General features: G+C 37.1%; 2 protein-coding genes across 2 annotated transcripts; one reads left to right on the top strand and one right to left on the bottom strand.

Annotated features, from left to right (window-relative positions):
- The first annotated feature begins 8,757 nt into the window (after positions 1-8,757).
- Positions 8,758-10,964, top strand: LOC138876935 (uncharacterized). The gene is made up of 4 exons (XM_070156195.1): positions 8,758-9,693; positions 9,792-10,247; positions 10,392-10,556; positions 10,662-10,964. The coding sequence occupies exons 1-4, from the start codon at positions 8,758-8,760 to the stop codon at positions 10,962-10,964; spliced, it is 1,860 nt and encodes a 619-aa protein (XP_070012296.1).
- A 1,327-nt stretch (positions 10,965-12,291) lies between these two features.
- On the bottom strand, positions 12,292-17,334 carry LOC104247931 (histidine-containing phosphotransfer protein 4-like). The gene is made up of 6 exons (XM_009804091.2): positions 17,209-17,334; positions 16,349-16,479; positions 15,607-15,675; positions 13,799-13,870; positions 13,267-13,339; positions 12,292-12,480 (listed from the first exon to the last, which is right to left on the bottom strand). The coding sequence occupies exons 1-6, from the start codon at positions 17,263-17,265 to the stop codon at positions 12,451-12,453; spliced, it is 432 nt and encodes a 143-aa protein (XP_009802393.1). The 5' UTR covers positions 17,266-17,334; the 3' UTR covers positions 12,292-12,450.
- Between the last annotated feature and the right edge of the window lie 1,144 nt (positions 17,335-18,478).

Here is an 18,478-nt window from a genome sequence, read left to right as displayed (position 1 = left end):
CCCATAATATCAAGTTTAAATCTTTATTAACATGAATATGTTATGAGAAAATTATACATCTGCCTGCAAATCTTGAACAAATTTAAATATGTAACCTTGAAAATATAGGGAAGAGTTTCTTATTTCAAATTTGCAATGGTTCCAGTCAATTTCTCTTTGACATGGATATTGCCTCATTGGCCTTTTTACCCTAACCCCGAACCAAGTCGTGATGACACCTCTCGTGAAGACAAGGACAACCAATTAAACTCAACTCACTTGTTAAAGCAGTCAAACAATATAAAAGCAGTCTAAAACATGATTTAATGATAATAAGTAGCGGAAATATAGATAACAAAAGCAAAATCCAACCCGACACCGCCCTGACCAGGGTGTCACAAGTCATGAGCAACCAAGGATCCTAACACAAGTCTACTAAATACAATATCTAGCACAACTGTTTGAAGAACATAAAAATAATAAGATAAGGGAGACACGGAGGTTGCGGACGCCAACAACTACCTCGTAGTCTCCGAAACACCGTCTGGACTGGAAGAATCAGCACTCTGGAGCGGGACCTAATGTCTGGCATATGCAGCAAAACCATATGACAAAGAATTCTTCTATCTACTTTGAGGTCGGATTCTGATTCGTCAATTTTTTTTCTCCATAATTCATTCACAAGTTCTTTTACTTTTCATGCCATGATCAAATAAAAATATTTATGACTAACCAATACCTTCAATTAAGCCATTCAGAGCAAATTCACCTGCACTGCCAAATTCACTATTAACACCCAATAACCCCAGTAATACCTAACACTTAGAGTTCTTAAGTTATTCATAAAACTCATGATTATCGTCCCCAAATATACTCAGTGGACTAAATCAAACTACAAAATATTTACCTTGGGATGGGTAAGTAATTGGAGTTGGCAATTTCACAATGGAGACCCCTCAGAGCTGAGTACACTTGAGGACGAGGAAAAGAAGTGATGAAACACAGAACTGGACATGCGCGCCTAGGTGCGCGACCGCGCTCCTTTTAGCGCATCCATGACAGAATCTTAGCCAACTAACGCGGCCAGATGCGCGTCCAGGTGCGCGGTCGCGCTAGTCCAAAATCTGGGAAGAGTTATTTAGGGGCAGAATTAAAAATCTGGAGGAAAACTCACTTAATCTATATAAAGTCAAGCTCTCCCAAGGAAGAAAAGAGGAAGGTTTTCATAGTCGAGTGCAAGAAAGAGATAGGGAAGAGGCAAGGAGGAGATTTGACCATCAAGTTCTTCTTTTCTTCTCTTGATTTTTCCTATTTGTGATGAAATTGAACCTATTTGTGATGAACACTAGTATGAGTGGCTAAAACCCATTGTTCTAGGGTCATGGGTGAAACATGAATGTTGTTGTTTGAAGTTTAATTTGACAAAGTTGGTTTATCATATTGGGTTGTTTATTTAATTCTGCTTTTAATTATTTTGCTGAGTAGCTAACAGTGAAATACTATCTACGAATCTTTAGTTGAACTCGAAAGTGGGAACCTTAGATTGCATATAGAATTAAATAGAGCAAGTTCTTGAACCCGGGCCTCGGGGAACGGATTAGCAATTGGGATAGACATATACCCAATTGCCTTGCTTGGTGGAAATACAGGAATTATAAATGCATTCTTGTTAATCTTAATTCCATAGACAGATAGGCATTGAGTTAACTTGAATAGGCGAGTAAGAACTCGACAGATTCTTATGAGTAACATTAACCCTGTCAATCAACAATCTAGATAAATCGATTAGTCATTTTAAGCCAAGAACATAACACGATTGTTAATTAGCCTGTGACCATGGGATATCCTCTCCTACTGTTTGTTACTCGAAATTGTTATTTGTTTGGTTAATTGCTCTAGCTAGATTATTGCTTGGTAGTTTAGGTAATGAAACAATTACATCTCTATTTTGTAAAAAACCTCTTGGATAGACAAATTAATTGAGTTTGAATTAGTCAACAGTTAATCATAAGTCTTCATGGGAACGATACTCTACTCACTACTCTACTACTTGACGATCACGTGCACTTGCGTGAGTATTTTTGGTCGCAACAAGTTTTTGGCGCCGTTACCGGGGACTTAAAAATTAGCTACTTGACTGAGTTGAGCTTTTATTATTTATTTATTCAAGTTTTAATTTTCAGTTCACTTTGTTTGTGCTAATACAGGTTTTTTTTTCTTGAATGCGAAGAAGTAGAAGCACAAACAATCTCCTTCCTCTTGATCCCGAAATTAAACGAACACTTCACAGATTGAGGAGGGAGGTAGACGCTAGAACTAGAATTGAAAGAGAGTTGGACATCGTAGTTCAATCACACCCAATTGAGATGGCAGGTAATGAGGAATGCGCGGTGATCGAAATCGCAATGCCCAGTCTGGCTAATATGACTCAGGCTATTGTGAAGCCTGATATCACTAGGCACTTTGATCTAAAACAATACATGGTGCAGCTGATCCAATCCACATGGCTATTTGTGGGCTTACCTCATGAAGACCCGCAGAGGCACATTCAGAATTTCTTGGAAATTACGGACACTTACAATTATCCGAACATTTCCAAGGACAATGTCAGGCTGACACTTTTTCCTTTTTCACTGATCGGGGAAGCTAAGGAGTGGTTGAATAAGGAGCCAGCGAATTCAGTCCGCACTTGGGATGATCTGGCAAGGAAATTCTTAATCAAGTTTTTCACCACTAAGAAAACAAAGATATTGAGGAGTCAAATTCTTGGGTTCGAACAACGAGCTGGCGAGACACTTCGTCAAGCATGGGATAGGTACAAGAAGATGCTCAGAGACTGTCCTCATCATTGCCAGATGGACGAGGTATTGGGTCACACTTTTGTAGATGGTTAGATGATGCTTCAAAGATGAATCTTGATTCAGCTTGTGGGGGTAGTTACATGGCCAGACCGCACAATGAAATCCAAATCTTGCTGAATAACTTCAGTGCTAATGATAATAACTGGCAAGGTGAGGATGATTCACGAAAGGCAGTTAAGCAAAAATTAGCTGGGTTACTTGAGCTCGATGAAGTGTCATCCATGAGAGCCGATATTGCAAAGCTGGCCAATCAGATGACTAGGATGACAATGCAGCAGCCACATACAATGCAACATGTACAACAAATGACTATTTGCTGCGAACTCTGTGGCGACAGTCATATGAGTGATATGTGCCCAACGAATCCAGAATCCATCTATTATGTGGGCAACAGAACAGAGGTCCACCGAATCAGCATGCACAATACGGGAATTCTTACAATCCAAATTGGAGGAATCTTTCCAACTTCTCATGGGTGGAAATCAGCAGAATCAGAATCAGCATAGACCCCAAGGGGGTTTCAATCAACCTCAGAGACCGCCCAAATAAATGGAAGAAAGTACCAATGATTTGCTAAAGAAGTTGTTGATTGACAATCAACAACTCAGGATCGACTTCAGAAATCTTGAAAGGCAAATGGGGCAGTTAGCAACAAATCAAAACACTAGACCCGCAGGCGCTCTCTCCAGTGATACAGAAAAGAACCCTCAAGTGAATGCAGTTACACTTAGAACGGGAGGGAGCTAGAGTAAGTGCCAAAGAAAAAGAAAGACAAGCCCATACCTGAGGGAGAGTTGATCCCTAAAGTGATTCACGAGACAAAGAATGTTGCTGAAATCCCAGAGCCAGTGGAGGCCCCAAGGCCACCACCACCTTTCCCCCAGAGATTGCAGAAAAAGAATGATGATCGCATGTTCAGAAAATTTCTCTCTATGTTGAGCCAGGTTCAATTGAATATCCCACTTGTTGATGTGCTTCGTGAAATTCCATAGTATACTAAGTACATAAAAGATAGAGTGGCTCACAAGAGAAGATTAACTGAATTTGAGACAGTGGCACTTACTGAGGAGTGCACTTCAAGGTCCAAAATAAGCTCCCTCAAAAGCTTAAGGATCCTGGCAGCTTCACCATTCCTGTGCGCATTGGTAATATTGATGTGGGAAGTGCTCTTTGCGATTTGGGGGAGAGCATAAATCTGATGCCCCTATCTTTGTTCAAGCAATTGGGCCTGGGAGCTCCAAGGACCACTACTGTGATGTAGCAGCTGGCTGATAGATCGATAGCACACCCTGAAGGGGTGATTGAAGATGTGTTGCTGCAGATTGGGAAATTCATCTTCCCTGCTGATTTCAATATCCTCGATTATGAGGCTGATGAACTGGTTCCAATCATATTGGGGCGACCTCTCTTAGCTACTGGTGGTGCAATTATCAAAGTGAGAGAGGGAAAGATGATTTTGAGGGTAGATGACGAGGAAGCAGTTTTTAATGTCTACAAAGCAATCCAACTTCCCCGCCACTATGAGGAGCTCTCAATGATATCTGTTGTTGAGGCTGATGAGCAGATTCATGATCTGAGTGTATATCTAGACGATTCTTTAGAGAAAGCACTTATATTGCTTGATAGCCTGGGGACTGAGGAGGAAGGTTTTCAGAGTCTAGTGCAAGAAATAGAGAGGCAAGAGGCAAGGAGGAGATTTGACCATCAAGTTCTTCTTTTCTTCTCTTGGTTTTTGCTATTTGTGATGAAATTGAACCTATTTGTGATAAACACTAGTATGAGTAGCTAAAACCCATTGTTCTAGGGTCATGGGTGAAACATGAATGTTGTTGTTTGAAGTTTAATTTGACAAAGTTGGTTTATCATATTGGGTTGTTTATTTAATTCTGCTTTTAATTATTTTGCTGAGTAGCTAACAGTGAAATACTATCTACGAATCTTTAGTTGAACTCGAAAGTGGGAACCTTAGATTGCATATAGAATTAAATAGAGCAAGTTCTTGAACCCGGGCCTCGGGGAACGGATTAGCAATTGGGATAGACATATACCCAATTGCATTGCTTGGTGGAAATACAGGAATTGTAAATGCATTCTTGTTAATCTTAATTCCATAGACATATAGGCATTGAGTTAACTCGAATAGGCGAGTAAGAACTCGACAGATTCTTATGAGTAACATTAACCCTGTCAATCAACAATCCAGATAAATCGATTAGTCATTTTAAGCCAAGAACATAACACGATTGTTAACTAGCATGTGACCTTGGAATATCCTCTCCTACTGTTTGTTACTCGAAATTGTTATTTGTTTGGTTAATTGCTCTAGTTAGATTATTGCTTGGTAGTTTAGGTAATAAAACAATTACATCTCTATTTTGTAAAAAACCTCTTGGATAGACAAATTAATTGAGTTTGAGTTAGTCAACTGTTAATTATAAGTCTTCGTGGGAACGATACTCTACTCATTACTCTCTTACTTGACGATCACGTGCACTTGCGTGAGTGTTTTTGGTCGCAACAAGTTTTTGGCGCCGTTGCCGGGGACTTAGAAATTAGATACTTGAATGAGTTGAGCTTTTATTATTTATTTATTCAAGTTTTAATTTTCAGTTCACTTTGTTTGTGCTAATACAGGTTTTTTTTCTTGAATGCGAAGAAGTAGAAGCACAAACAATCTCCTTCCTCTTGATCCCGAAATTGAACGAACACTTCACAGATTGAGAAGAGAGGTAGACACTAGAACTAGAATTGAAAGAGAGTTGGATATCGTAGTTCAACCACAGCCAATTGAGATGGCAGGTAATGAGGAACGCGCGGTGATCGAAACCGCAATGCCCAGTCTGGCTAGTATGACTCAGGCTATTGTGAAGCCTGATATCACTAGGCACTTTGATCTAAAACAATACATGGTGCAGCTGATCCAATCCACATGGCTATTTGTGGGCTTACCTCATTAAGACCCGCACAGGCACATTCAGAATTTCTTGGAAATTACGGACACTTACAATTATCCGAACATTTCCAAGGACTATGTCAGGCTGACACTTTTCCCCTTTTCACTGATCGGGGAAGCTAAGGAGTGGTTGAATAAGGAGCCAGCGAATTCAGTCTGCACTTGGGATGATCTAGCAAGGAAATTCTTAATCAAATTTTTCACCACTAAGAAAACAAAGATATTGAGGAGTCAAATTCTTGGGTTCGAACAACGAGCTGGCGAGACACTTCGTCAAGCATGGGAAAGGTACTAGAAGATGCTCAGAGACTGTCCTCAACATTGCCAGATGGACGAGGTATTGGGTCACACTTTTGTAGATGGGTTAGATGATGCTTCAAAGAGGAATCTTTATTCAGCTTGTGGGGGTAGTTGCATGGCCAGACCGTACAATGAAATCCAAATCTTGCTGAATAACTTCACTGCTAATGATAATAACTGGCAAGGTGAGGGTGATTCACGAAAGCCAGTTAAGCAAAAATCAGCTGGGTTACTTGAGCTCGATGAAGTGTCATCCATGAGAGCCGATATTACAAAGCTGGCCAATCAGATGACTAGGATAACAATGCAGCAGCCACATACAATGCAACATGTACAACAAATGACTATTTGCTGCGAACTCTGTGGCGACAGTCATATGAGTGATATGTGCCCCACGAATCCAGAATCCATCTATAATGTGGGCAACAGAACAGAGGTCCACCGAATCAGCATGCACAACACGGGAATTCTTACAATCCAAATTGGAGGAATCTTCCCAACTTCTCATAGGTGGAAATCAGCAGAATCAGAATCAGCATAGACCCCAAGGGAGTTTCAATCAGCCTCAGAGACCACCCCAACAAATGGAAGAAAGTACCAATGATTTGCTAAAGAAGTTGTTGATTGACAATCAGCAACTCAGGATCGACTTCAGAAATCTTGAAAGGCAAATGGGGCAGTTAGCAACAAATCAAAACACTAGACCCGCAGGCGCTCTCCCCAGTGATACAGAAAAGAACCCTCAAGTGAATGCAGTTACACTTAGAACGGGAGGGAGCTAGAGTAAGTGCCAAAGAAAAAGAAAGACAAGCCCATACCTGAGGGAGAGTTGATCCCTAAAGTTATTCACGAGCCAAAGAATGCTGCTGAAATCCCAGAGCCAGTGGAGTCCCCAAGGCCACCACCACCTTTCCCCCAGAGATTGCAGAAAAAGAATGATGATCGCATGTTCAGAAAATTTCTCTCTATGTTGAGCCAGGTTCAATTGAATATCCCACTTGTTGATGTGCTTCGTGAAATTCCATAGTATGCTAAGTACATAAAAGATATAGTGGCTCACAAGAGAAGATTAACTGAATTTGAGACAGTGGCACTTACTGATGAGTGCACTTCAAGGGTCCAAAATAAGCTCCCTCAAAAGCTTAAAGATCCTGGCAGCTTCACGATTCCTGTGCACATTGGTAATATTGATGTGGGTCGTGCTCTTTGCGATTTGGGGGCGAGCATAAATCTGATGCCCCTATCTTTGTTCAAGCAATTGGGCCTGGGAGCTCCAAGGACCACTACTGTGATGTAGCAGTTGGCTGATAGATCAATAGCACACCCTGAAGGGGTGATTGAAGATGTGTTGCTGCAGATTGTGAAATTCATCTTCCATGCTGATTTCATTATCCTCGATTATGAGGCTGATAAACTGGTTCCAATCATATTGGGGCGACCTCTCTTAGCTACTGGTGGTGCAATTATCAAAGTGAGAGAGGGAAAGATGATTTTGAGGGTAGATGACGAGGAAGCAGTTTTTAATGTCTACAAAGTAATCCAACTTCCCCGCCACTATGAGGAGCTCTCAATGATATCTGTTGTTGAGGCTGATGAGCAGATTCATGATCCGAGTGTATATCTAGACGATTCTCTAGAGAAAGAACTTATATTGCTTGATAGCCTGGGGACTGAGGAGGAAGGTTTTCAGAGCCTAGTGCAAAAAATAGAGAGTCAAGAGGCAAGGAGGAGATTTGACCATCAATTTCTTCTTTTCTTCTCTTAGTTTTTGCTATTTGTGATGAACACTAGTATGAGTGGCTAAAACCCATTGTTCTAGTGTCATTGGTGAAACATGAATGTTGTTGTTTGAAGTTTAATTTGACAAAGTTGGTTTATCATATTGGGTTGTTTATTTAATTCTGCTTTTAATTATTTTGCTGAGTAGCTAACAGTGAAATACTATCTACGAACCTTTAGTTGAACTCGAAAGTGAGAACCTTAGATTACATATAGAATTAAATAGAGCAAGTTCTTGAACCTGGGCCTCGGGGAACGGATTAGCAATTGGGATAGACATATACCCAATTGCCTTGCTTGGTGGAAATACGGGAATTGTAAATGCATTCTTGTTAATCTTAATTTCATAGACATATAGGCATTGAGTTAACTTGAATAGGCGAGTTAGAACTCGACAGATTCTTATGAGTAACATTAACCTTGTCAATCAACAATCCAGATAAATTGATTAGTCATTTTAAGCCAAGAACATAACACGATAGTTAACTAGCCTGTGACCCTGGAATATCCTCTCCTACTGTTTGTTACTCGAAATTGTTATTTGTTTGGTTAATTGCTCTAGTTAGATTATTGCTTGGTAGTTTAGGTAATAAAACAATTACATCTCTATTTTGTAAAAAACCTCTTGGATAGACAAATTAATTGAGTTTGAATTAGTCAACAGTTAATCATAAGTCTTCCTGGGAACGATACTCTACTCACTACTCTATTACTTGACGATCAAGTGCACTTGCGTGAGTGTTTTTGGTCGCAACAAGTTTTTGACGCCGTTGCCGGGGACTTAGAAATTAGCTACTTGACTGAGTTGAACTTTTATTATTTATTTATTCAAGTTTTAATTTTCAGTTCACTTTGTTTGTGCTAATATAGGTTTTGTTTTCTTGAATGCGAAGAAGTAGAAGCGCAAACAATCTCCTTCCTCTTGATCCCGAAATTGAACGAACATTTCACAGATTGAGGAGGGAGGTAGATGCTAGAAGTAGAATTGAAAGAGAGTTGGACATCGTAGTTCAATCACAACCAATTGAGATGGCAGGTAATGAGGAATGCGCGGTGATCGAAATCGCAATGCCCAGTCTGGCTAATATGACTCAGGCTATTGTGAAGCCTGATATCACTAGGCACTTTGATCTAAAACAATACATGGTGCAGCTGATCCAATCCACATGGCTATTTGTGGGCTTACCTCATGAAGACCCGCAGAGGCACATTCAGAATTTCTTGGAAATTACGGACACTTACAATTATCCGAACATTTCCAAGGACAATGTCAGGCTGACACTTTTTCCTTTTTCACTGATCGGGGAAGCTAAGGAGTGGTTGAATAAGGAGCCAGCGAATTCAGTCTGCACTTGGGATGATCTGGCAAGGAAATTCTTAATCAAGTTTTTCCCTACTAATAAAACAAAGATATTGAGGAGTCAAATTCTTGGGTTCGAACAACGAGCTAGCGAGACACTTCGTCAAGCATGGGAAAGGTATAAGAAGATGCTCAGAGACTGTCCTCATCCTTGCCTGATGGACGAGGTATTGGATCACACTTTTGTAGATGGGTTAGATGATGCTTCAAAAATAAATCTTTATTCAGCTTGTGGGGGTAGTTGCATGGCCAGACCGTACAATGAAATCCAAATCTTGCTGAATAACTTCACTGCTAATGATAATAACTGGCAAGGTGAGGGTGATTCACGAAAGGCAGTTAAGCAAAAATCAGCTGGGTTACTTGAGCTCGATGAAGTGTCATCCATGAGAGCCGATATTGCAAAGCTGGCCAATCAGATGACTAGGATGACAATGCAGCAGCCACATACAATGCAACATGTACAACAAATGACTAGTTACTGCAAACTCTGTGGCGACAGCCATATGAGTGATATGTGCTCCACGAATCTAGAATCCATCTATTATGTGGGCAACAGAACAGAGGTCCACCGAATCAGCATGCACAATACGGGAATTCTTACAATCCAAATTGGAGGAATCATCCGAACTTCTCATGGGGTGGAAATCAGCAGAATCAGAATCAGCATAGACCCCAAGGGAGTTTCAATCAGCTTCAGAGACCACCCCAACAAATGGAAGAAAGTACTAATGATTTGCTAAAGAAGTTGTTGATTGACAATCAGCAACTCAGGATCGACTTCAGAAATCTTGAAAGGCAAATGGGGCAGTTATCAACAAATCAAAAAACTAGACCTGCAGGCGCTCTCCCCAGTGTTATAGAAAAGAACCCTCAAGTGAATGCAGTTACACTTAGAAACGGGAGGGAGCTAGAGGAAGTGCCAAAGAAAAATAAAGACAAGCCCATACCTGAGGGAGAGTTGATCCCTAAAGTGATTCACGAGCCAAAGAATGTTGCTGAAATCCCAGATCCAGTGGAGGCCCCAAGGCCACCACCACCTTTCCCCCAGAGATTGCAGAAAAAGAATGATGATCGCATGTTCAGAAAATTTCTCTCTATGTTGAGCTAGGTTCAATTGAATATCCCACTTGTTGATGTGCTTCGTGAAATTCCATAGTATGCTAAGTACATAAAAGATATAGTGGCTCACAAGAGAAGATTAACTGAATTTGAGACAGTGACACTTACTGAGGAGTGCACTTCAAGGGTCCAAAATAAGCTCCCTCAAAAGCTTAAAGATCTTGGCAGCTTCACGATTCCTGTGCACATTGGTAATATTGATGTGGGTCGTGCTCTTTGCGATTTGGGGGCGAGCATAAATCTGATGCCCTTATCTTTGTTCAAGCAATTGGTCCTGGAAGCTCCAAGGCCCACTATTGTGATGTAGCAGCTGGCTGATAAATCGATAGCACACCTTGAATGGGTGATTGAAGATGTGTTGCTGCAGATTGGGAAATTCATCTTCCCTGCTGATTTCATTATCCTCGATTATGAGGCTGATGAATTGGTTCCAATCATATTGGGGCGACCTCTCTTAGCTACTGGTGATGCAATTATCAAAGTGAGAGAGGGAAAGATGATTTTGAGGGTAGATGACGAGGAAGCAGTTTTTAATGTCTACAAAGCAATACAACTTCCCCGCCACTATGAGGAGCTCTCAATGATATCTGTTGTTGAGGCTGATGAGTAGATTCATGATTCGAGTGTATATCTAGACGATTCTCTAGAGAAAGCACTTATATTGCTTGATAGCCTGGGGACTGAGGAGGAAGGTTTTCAGAGTCTAGTGCAAGAAATAGAGAGGCAAGAGGCAAGGAGGAGATTTGACCATCAAGTTCTTCTTTTCTTCTCTTGGTTTTTGCTATTTGTGATGAAATTGAACCTATTTGTGATGAACACTAGTATGAGTGGCTAAAACCCATTGTTCTAGGGTCATGGGTGAAACATGAATGTTGTTGTTTGAAGTTTAATTTGACAAAGTTGGTTTATCATATTGGGTTATTTATTTAATTCTGCTTTTAATTATTTTGCTGAGTATCTAACAGTGAAATACTATCTACGAATCTTTAGTTGAACTCGAAAGTGGGAACCTTAGATTGCATATAGAATTAAATAGAGCAAGTTCTTGAACCCGGGCCTCGGGGAACGGATTAGCAATTGGGATAGACATATACCCAATTGCCTTGCTTGGTTGAAATACAGGAATTGTAAATGCATTCTTGTTAATCTTAATTCCATAGACATATAGGCATTGAGTTAACTTGAATAGGCGAGTAAGAACTCGACAGATTCTTATGAGTAACATTAACCCTGTCAATCAACAATCCAGATAAATCGATTAGTCATTTTAAGCCAAGAACATAACACGATTGTTAACTAGCCTGCGACCTTGGAATATCCTCTCCTACTGTTTGTTACTCGAAATTGTTATTTGTTTGGTTAATTGCTCTAGTTAGATTATTGCTTGGTAGTTTAGGTAATAAAACAATTACATCTCTATTTTGTAAAAAACCTCTTGGATAGACAAATTAATTGAGTTTGAATTAGTCAACGGTTAATTATAAGTCTTCGTGGGAACGATACTCTACTCATTACTCTATTACTTGACGATCACGTGCACTTGCGTGAGTGTTTTTGGTCGCAACAGCGAGTAAGAAGGAGAAGATGGGCGAATTTTGTAGAAAGCAAGATGGTGAAGCAGAGCAAAATTATGGTATTATGATAAAGCAGAGCAAAATTAAGCGGTGACAGTGGATTGCGAAATTACCTAAGTAGTCTTTCCTAAACAACACAAATCAATTAGTGTAAGGACACAACAGGAATTTTACCTAATATAGGGCACTACAAATACGAAATTGCCCTCCGTCGGCAAACAGAGATGTCGACGGAGAGCAGCTTGTGCGCTTTTCTATATAAGTAGAATACATATCTGTTGCCAGCAAAAATGTATTTACATACACATATAAGAACTTTAGTATTGAAAATACGAACTTTGCATTAATAAGTAGTGACAGATTTTATACAACAGAATGGCTGACATTTTTTCAGTGCCATGATTGGTATATTATTTCATGATAAGAAGATTCTATATATCATTTCTATGGAGCAATATATATCCTTATATATATTTGGATTTTGGATATATCAGCTGCTTGAATCTGATGCTGCTTTCGACATCAAACATAATGGGAACCTTCTCTTGCCATCTAGATTTAAAATGGTAAAAAAAATAAAATTAGGAGCCATAAATATGGTATATGTATATAGAGAGAGATCCAAGATTTTAAGACAGTAAAGGCAAATTATTACTAAATTCATTAATTGGTTGAGTCTTGGAGCAACGGTAAAGTTGTCTTGGTGTGACCTATAAATCACGAGTTCGAGCTGTAAAAACAGCCATTAATGCTAGTATTAGGGTAGACTGTCTATATCACACCCTTTGGGGTATGGCCTGTGGCATGGTCATAAAGGTGGTCAGTTGACCACCCTTTATCCAAAAATTGCAGTGTATATATAGATAAAATATTATATTTTAGAGATATATAACGCATATTGAACGCCCTTTGTCGTGATTTTTTTTTCACTTCTTTCAAATTTGAATATTCTTGGGTAAATTTCTAGCATCGCCACTAGATACGACTCTTTTCCGAACCGTGCGTGAACGCGGGATGCCTTATGCACATGACTGTCCTTTTTTTCTTTATTCGGTCGTGAAAATAAATGAAAATAAAGGAAATACTATCTTCGGTCTATGTTATTTTTCTTTATGACAAATTGAATTTGTCTTAAATATTTGTCGTTTTAGAAAATAAGAAGCATTTATCACCTTTTTTCCGAATCCACCTTCTAGTAGTGGAATATTAATTAAGTAAGATCTTTTAAAGAGAGACAAAATAGTAGTTTCGATAAATATTATTCTTATAATTAAAACTATTAAATATCTTTCTTAATTAAGGTGTGCGCAAAATTATTTAAAGACTAGAGAGATATACCTGAAAATAAGCCTCAAGCTTAGTCTTTAGAGTATTATACTCTTGCTTCACTCCTTGGAATGTGTTTTTGCACCTGCAATTTGGTCCATTAATAATAATACTAGAATTTATATGAAGGGGCCTAATTGGTAAAGTTGCTGTCATGTGACCAGGAGGTCACGGGTTGGAGCGGTGAAAATAGCCTTTTGCAAAAATGCAAGGTAAGACTGCATACAATAAACCCTTGCGATCCGGCTCTTTCCCATTCCACGCGCATAGCGGGAGCTTAGTGCACTGGACTGTCCTTTTTTACTAGAATATATAACTAACTTCAACTTGAATGAAAATTGCTCATTTTGAAATATTCATTGTCTTGGTCTATGTTGTTCGGACTTTTCAAAATATTGTCGTGTACTATGCGTCGAACCCTCTAAAATAGTGCATTTTTGGAGGATCCGACACAAATACGATAACAATATTGGAAAGTCCCAACAACATAAATCTTAATGAAGAAACTAGAAGTAGAAGGAGGAGGAGGCAAAGACATTTTTACCCTTCTATATTTTTGGCATTACAGTATTCCTGGAACTGACAACATTGTCTTTTTACTCTTCTAGCACCAATGCTGCAAACAAAATTTCTAATGTTATATATTATACTTCATTTTGGAAAAGAAATACACAACAACAACCCAGTATAATCTCACTTAGTGAGATTTGGGGAGGGTAGTGTATACGCAGATCTTACCCTTATCCTAAGGTAGAGAGGCTGTTTCCAAATAAACTAACTAGGAAAAAGAAATACACATATACTAATTAAAGGTATTGTTAGTTTTATAGTTCAAGATATTTAAGCTTAGGTAAATGTACAAATGGGATTTTAACTTGATTACTTTTATATAATAATAGTACAACTTTTTTTCACATTATCAAGTCACATTAAAAAAGTCATAATTAGTGGAACTAGTAACATTCAAAATAAGGAAGTAGCTTTTTCAACAAATTAAATTGCACTGATCGATTATGTAAATATTCATTCTTCAATAAATAAAAGATAAATGCTTAAAAACTATGCCAAAAATAAAACTAGGACAATATTTTAATAACGATTTTGAGAAAGGGAAAATTGTTGGGTAACGCTAACATCCTGCCTATGGCAAGCTCACGAGGGGGCTTAAGTGGCCTGAGTCAGAGTCATGGTCGAACATGGCGCTTGCTTGGTGGGCTTAATTAAGAAATAAAGTTGCGCTCTTGTTATCATATATAGCTTTTGGCACGATGATAACCACTTAATCTTAAAAAGTGGTATCAAAGCCAAGATCATGAGTTCGACTTCGAAGAGCAACATGCAGCATGAGGCAGGTGTTAGGAAAGGGATTGTTGGGTAATGCCAACATCCTGCCTATGGCAAGGCTCTCGAGGGGCTTGAATGCCCCGGTCGAAGTCATGGTTGAACAATGGCGGTACTTGGTAGGTTTACTTAAGAATTAAAGTTGTGCCCTTGCCATCAACTATAATTTTTGGCACGATGGTAAGCGCTTGATCCTAAAAAGAATTTCTCAATGAAAAAGTATGGAAATATGCATGAAAACGAAGCATACATAATCCTAGAAAAAATCATGATACGAACTCCCAGATGATTAGATTCTCCACTATAATTATATATTTTGTCTAGGAATCAAGGAAAAGAATTACACTTTTCTTTTGGTTGCTAACGATAAGGATATTCTAAATGATTCTAAGTGGAAAAGTAACTATTCTGCGAGAAAAGAAGAAGAATATAGTCAGTTAGTTTCCTTTTTGGTAAATTACTATTTTTATTATAAAATAATTAAAATATTGGGGGAATATGAAGCTTCTAAATTTGAAGAAATATGGGATTTGAGAATCATGCAAATGATAAGAAAGTCTAAATGGAATATGAGAAAGATAAATTAGTTCTTCAACGCTACCCAATAATTGATTGATCATTATTCACAGGCTTTTATAGCTTGACTATATTCAAAGAAAGGCCCGATTGTGGACACAAATAGATTCATTAAACTTTTCTATCTTTTTGTTAATAATAATAATAATAATAATAATAATAATAATAATAATAATAATAATAATAATAATAATAATAATAATAATAATAATTGAAATTGAACTCATATCACGTAAATGCAAAAATAATTATTGTTTCAATTTACATTACGTAACTTGCATCGACACAAAGCTTAATAAAAATTATGATCTTAAATATGTCATAACATTATTAGAAGTGTAATATCATTTATTTCGAATTTAGTAAAAATATCAATAGTTTTGAAACCGACTGAAAATGAAATTGTGTCAGTTTGTTGCGAGCTTGAACACATACCTTGAGCTGCTACCCTTGAATTGGTACATCATATTATCCAGTCTAGTAAAATCATAAGGTCCATTTTCCCTGTTTGGAACAAATGAAATAATTAAATAAATATTTGGCCAATGACTAATTATAGTATTATACATATACATTTGTACATATTTTCCAACATAAAATATTGTAAATCATGTAGAAAACTCGTTTTCTAGGATGCTGACATCTAATGTCGTTCGGACTCTTCAGAAATTCTATCGGGTGCATGCCGGATCCTTAAAAAATAATGTATTATTGAAGGATTCGCACGGGTACGACAGTATTTTTGAAAGTCCACGCAACATAGGCTGACATGCCTATACATATATGCCAATTCTATACATATGGAAGCCTATTGTGATTTTCAGTACCAGATTTAGCATTTCTCTACGTATTTTGATATATAAAACATTGACCTAATAGGTTAGATGTTTTAATTTCGACCAATAAGAAGTTGCCACGTAGAATTTAGATAATAATTATTTTTAAATCAATATTGATCTAACAGTCAAAAGGCATAAGTGAATCAAAAAGATGGATGGAGGGGTATTTTTAGTCCAATAGGTGGATGAAAGGTATTTTTAAATCTTTTCCAATAGTTTAAGGGCATTTTAAACCCTTTTCTGTATATAAAAAGAATGCTGCATTTCAAAGTAGAATTTCATTATTTTATGATAATCATATATATATATATATATATATATATATATAAACTTCTTACAGTGCAAGTTCAATATTGCGAATCAATCTGGCTGAATCTGTGTAAAATAGATTGACAACTTCTTCAACAAAGTTAGGGTTTGCATCATCTTGCAATTCTTCAAGATGAATAAATTGGTCATCAATGTATCCCTGCACAAGTAGTAAGAGTTAACCAAAGTTATACACCCTTAATTATAATAAACAAAAATAATTTTAAATTTTATTCACTAACAGTGTAAAATATTTTTAATTATACGTTCAGTATAATTAGTTGGTTGGCTACAAAAAGCTTACACGCCCTCTTTTGACTTCCAAATTTACCTAATTTTATAGTAAATAATTTTTGATTTGTATATGATAAAACTTAAACTCAACGAACATCTTTTGTACACCCACAATAGATAATTATTTAATACCATATCCTTGGGATTTCCTCGGTAAAATCATTGCATATTCCTTCAATTTTATAGATATGTTCTGTTAGAATAGACGTTAAAGAGGGTATTTATGCTCCTCATGTTCTTTATATGGACATCCAAGGCCGGGGTTTATTCCTTTGACTCGTACTGACGAGAGTTTGACTCCACGAGAAATTTATCAAAAAGCTACTAAATTAGCTAATTTCTTGCGTGTACCCATTGAGGTATTGTTGAGAATCAACGTACGTTCATTCAATTAAAGAAAACATATACATGAAAGAACCATAAAATTCATGTTAAATTACGTAAAACAACAAGACATTATTTATAATATGTCTAATAAGATAATTCAAAAAAAATTGAGTAATTTACTTAATATAACGGCTAAAATATATTGTTAATGTATATAAGTTAAATCATTCGGATAAATTTCAGCAAACAAATAATGTAATAATATGACCTGATCAAAGAGGCTTCTCCTCAAGTAAGCAGCTTGGCGTTGCTTTTGGTTCTCCATTTTTTGGTTTACGTGAAAAGGATTGGAAACTGAATGTAAAGACTATATATCTCTTTGTAGAATACAAAGGAGCTATACCATACTCATTCTAAAGGCTACCGTTGTATGTATATATAGGGAAAGAAAGTAAGAAAATCCAAAGAGGAAAAAGATTATTGATATAAAGTGGTCCAAATTTTAATAATTTTTCTGGTATTTTAGTGACAAAAATACTCAAAAGAATTAAACAAATTAGCATATATGGGGAAAAAAGGAAAGAAATTTAACGCTATAAGCAATAAGACGAATCAGTCACTGGCCCTTGCGTTAGGATAGATTGTGTATCACATCCCCGAGGAGCGATATTTTCTCAAATCCTATGTTCAGAGGGTTTATCTTCTAAGTTCAGAGGAAATAGTTGTTTAAGTGAAAAAGATATTCATGGCATATATTTTATTGATTTTGAAAGAACTTATAATACAAATAATCTTTATGTATCACAAATAATATTATTTGAACGAGTATCATTATAACTTTTGTGCACTTGTGTTCCAATATTGTATTGTAGTTTAATAAATTGTTTCTACTTTAACATTAAAAGACCATTGCTTTATTGTAAGTTTTATGTTATATATTTTTGGTTTACAAGTTATGTAAAATTAGTATGGGGATACACGTGCAACGCACGTATTTAGAAACTAGTTTAGATCCTATTGTTCAATCCGTAAAAGATGTAGCGCACCCGATTTTTCACCAACCCAATAAATATATGACATATGTTTTCGTATACAATCTTATCACTAAAATTATAGTTAATGAATATACATTTTCACCTTAATTTTTTTACTTAATCATGGTGAATTAGTATGATTTGACGTACATATCGATTACAGATTAGTTTATATACTAGTTCATTTATAATTTAAACTACAGAATTCAAAAAATAAATAGTAATATTGCACTATCCAACCTCTTAAACACATTGTTATAAAAAATAGGAATTAGAAATGGACAAAGTCTATAGTTAATTAACAGCAAAATTCATCGCTAATCCTATTTAGTGATAGATTAGCGATAAATTATTAAAAAGTTATGTTAGCTTTGAGCAATTTAATAACAGATTAGCGACGGAATTCATAGCAAATTTCAGTTTTTTTGTAGTATTCACGGTTGTATGGGGTAAAATTGGTCTATAACAGATGGTCGAATGGTAACATGACACATGGAACCGAAG

The sequence above is a fragment of the Nicotiana sylvestris genome, chromosome 9 (genome assembly GCF_000393655.2).
Source record: "Nicotiana sylvestris chromosome 9, ASM39365v2, whole genome shotgun sequence".
Lineage (NCBI taxonomy): Eukaryota > Viridiplantae > Streptophyta > Magnoliopsida > Solanales > Solanaceae > Nicotiana > Nicotiana sylvestris.
Note: the sequence above shows the minus strand (reverse complement) of the source record. Positions and strands in the feature narration are given on the sequence as shown.

Bases quoted from the DNA above. Each gene is read 5' to 3' on its own strand.
- LOC138876935 (XM_070156195.1), top strand. From the start codon at position 8,758: ATGCGAAGAAGTAGAAGCGCAAACAATCTCCTTCCTCTTGATCCCGAA. The intron at 9,694-9,791 runs GTACAACAAATG...TGTGGGCAACAG, and splicing joins AGCCACATACAATGCAACAT to AACAGAGGTCCACCGAATCA. The intron at 10,557-10,661 runs GTGGGTCGTGCT...ATTGTGATGTAG, and splicing joins TGCACATTGGTAATATTGAT to CAGCTGGCTGATAAATCGAT.
- LOC104247931 (XM_009804091.2), bottom strand. From the start codon at position 17,265: ATGGAGAACCAAAAGCAACGCCAAGCTGCTTACTTGAGGAGAAGCCTC. The intron at 13,871-15,606 runs GTATGTGTTCAA...TTTTGTTTGCAG, and splicing joins TTCAAGGGTAGCAGCTCAAG to CATTGGTGCTAGAAGAGTAA. The intron at 12,481-13,266 runs GTATATCTCTCT...TTTTAAATCTAG, and splicing joins AGCTTGAGGCTTATTTTCAG to ATGGCAAGAGAAGGTTCCCA.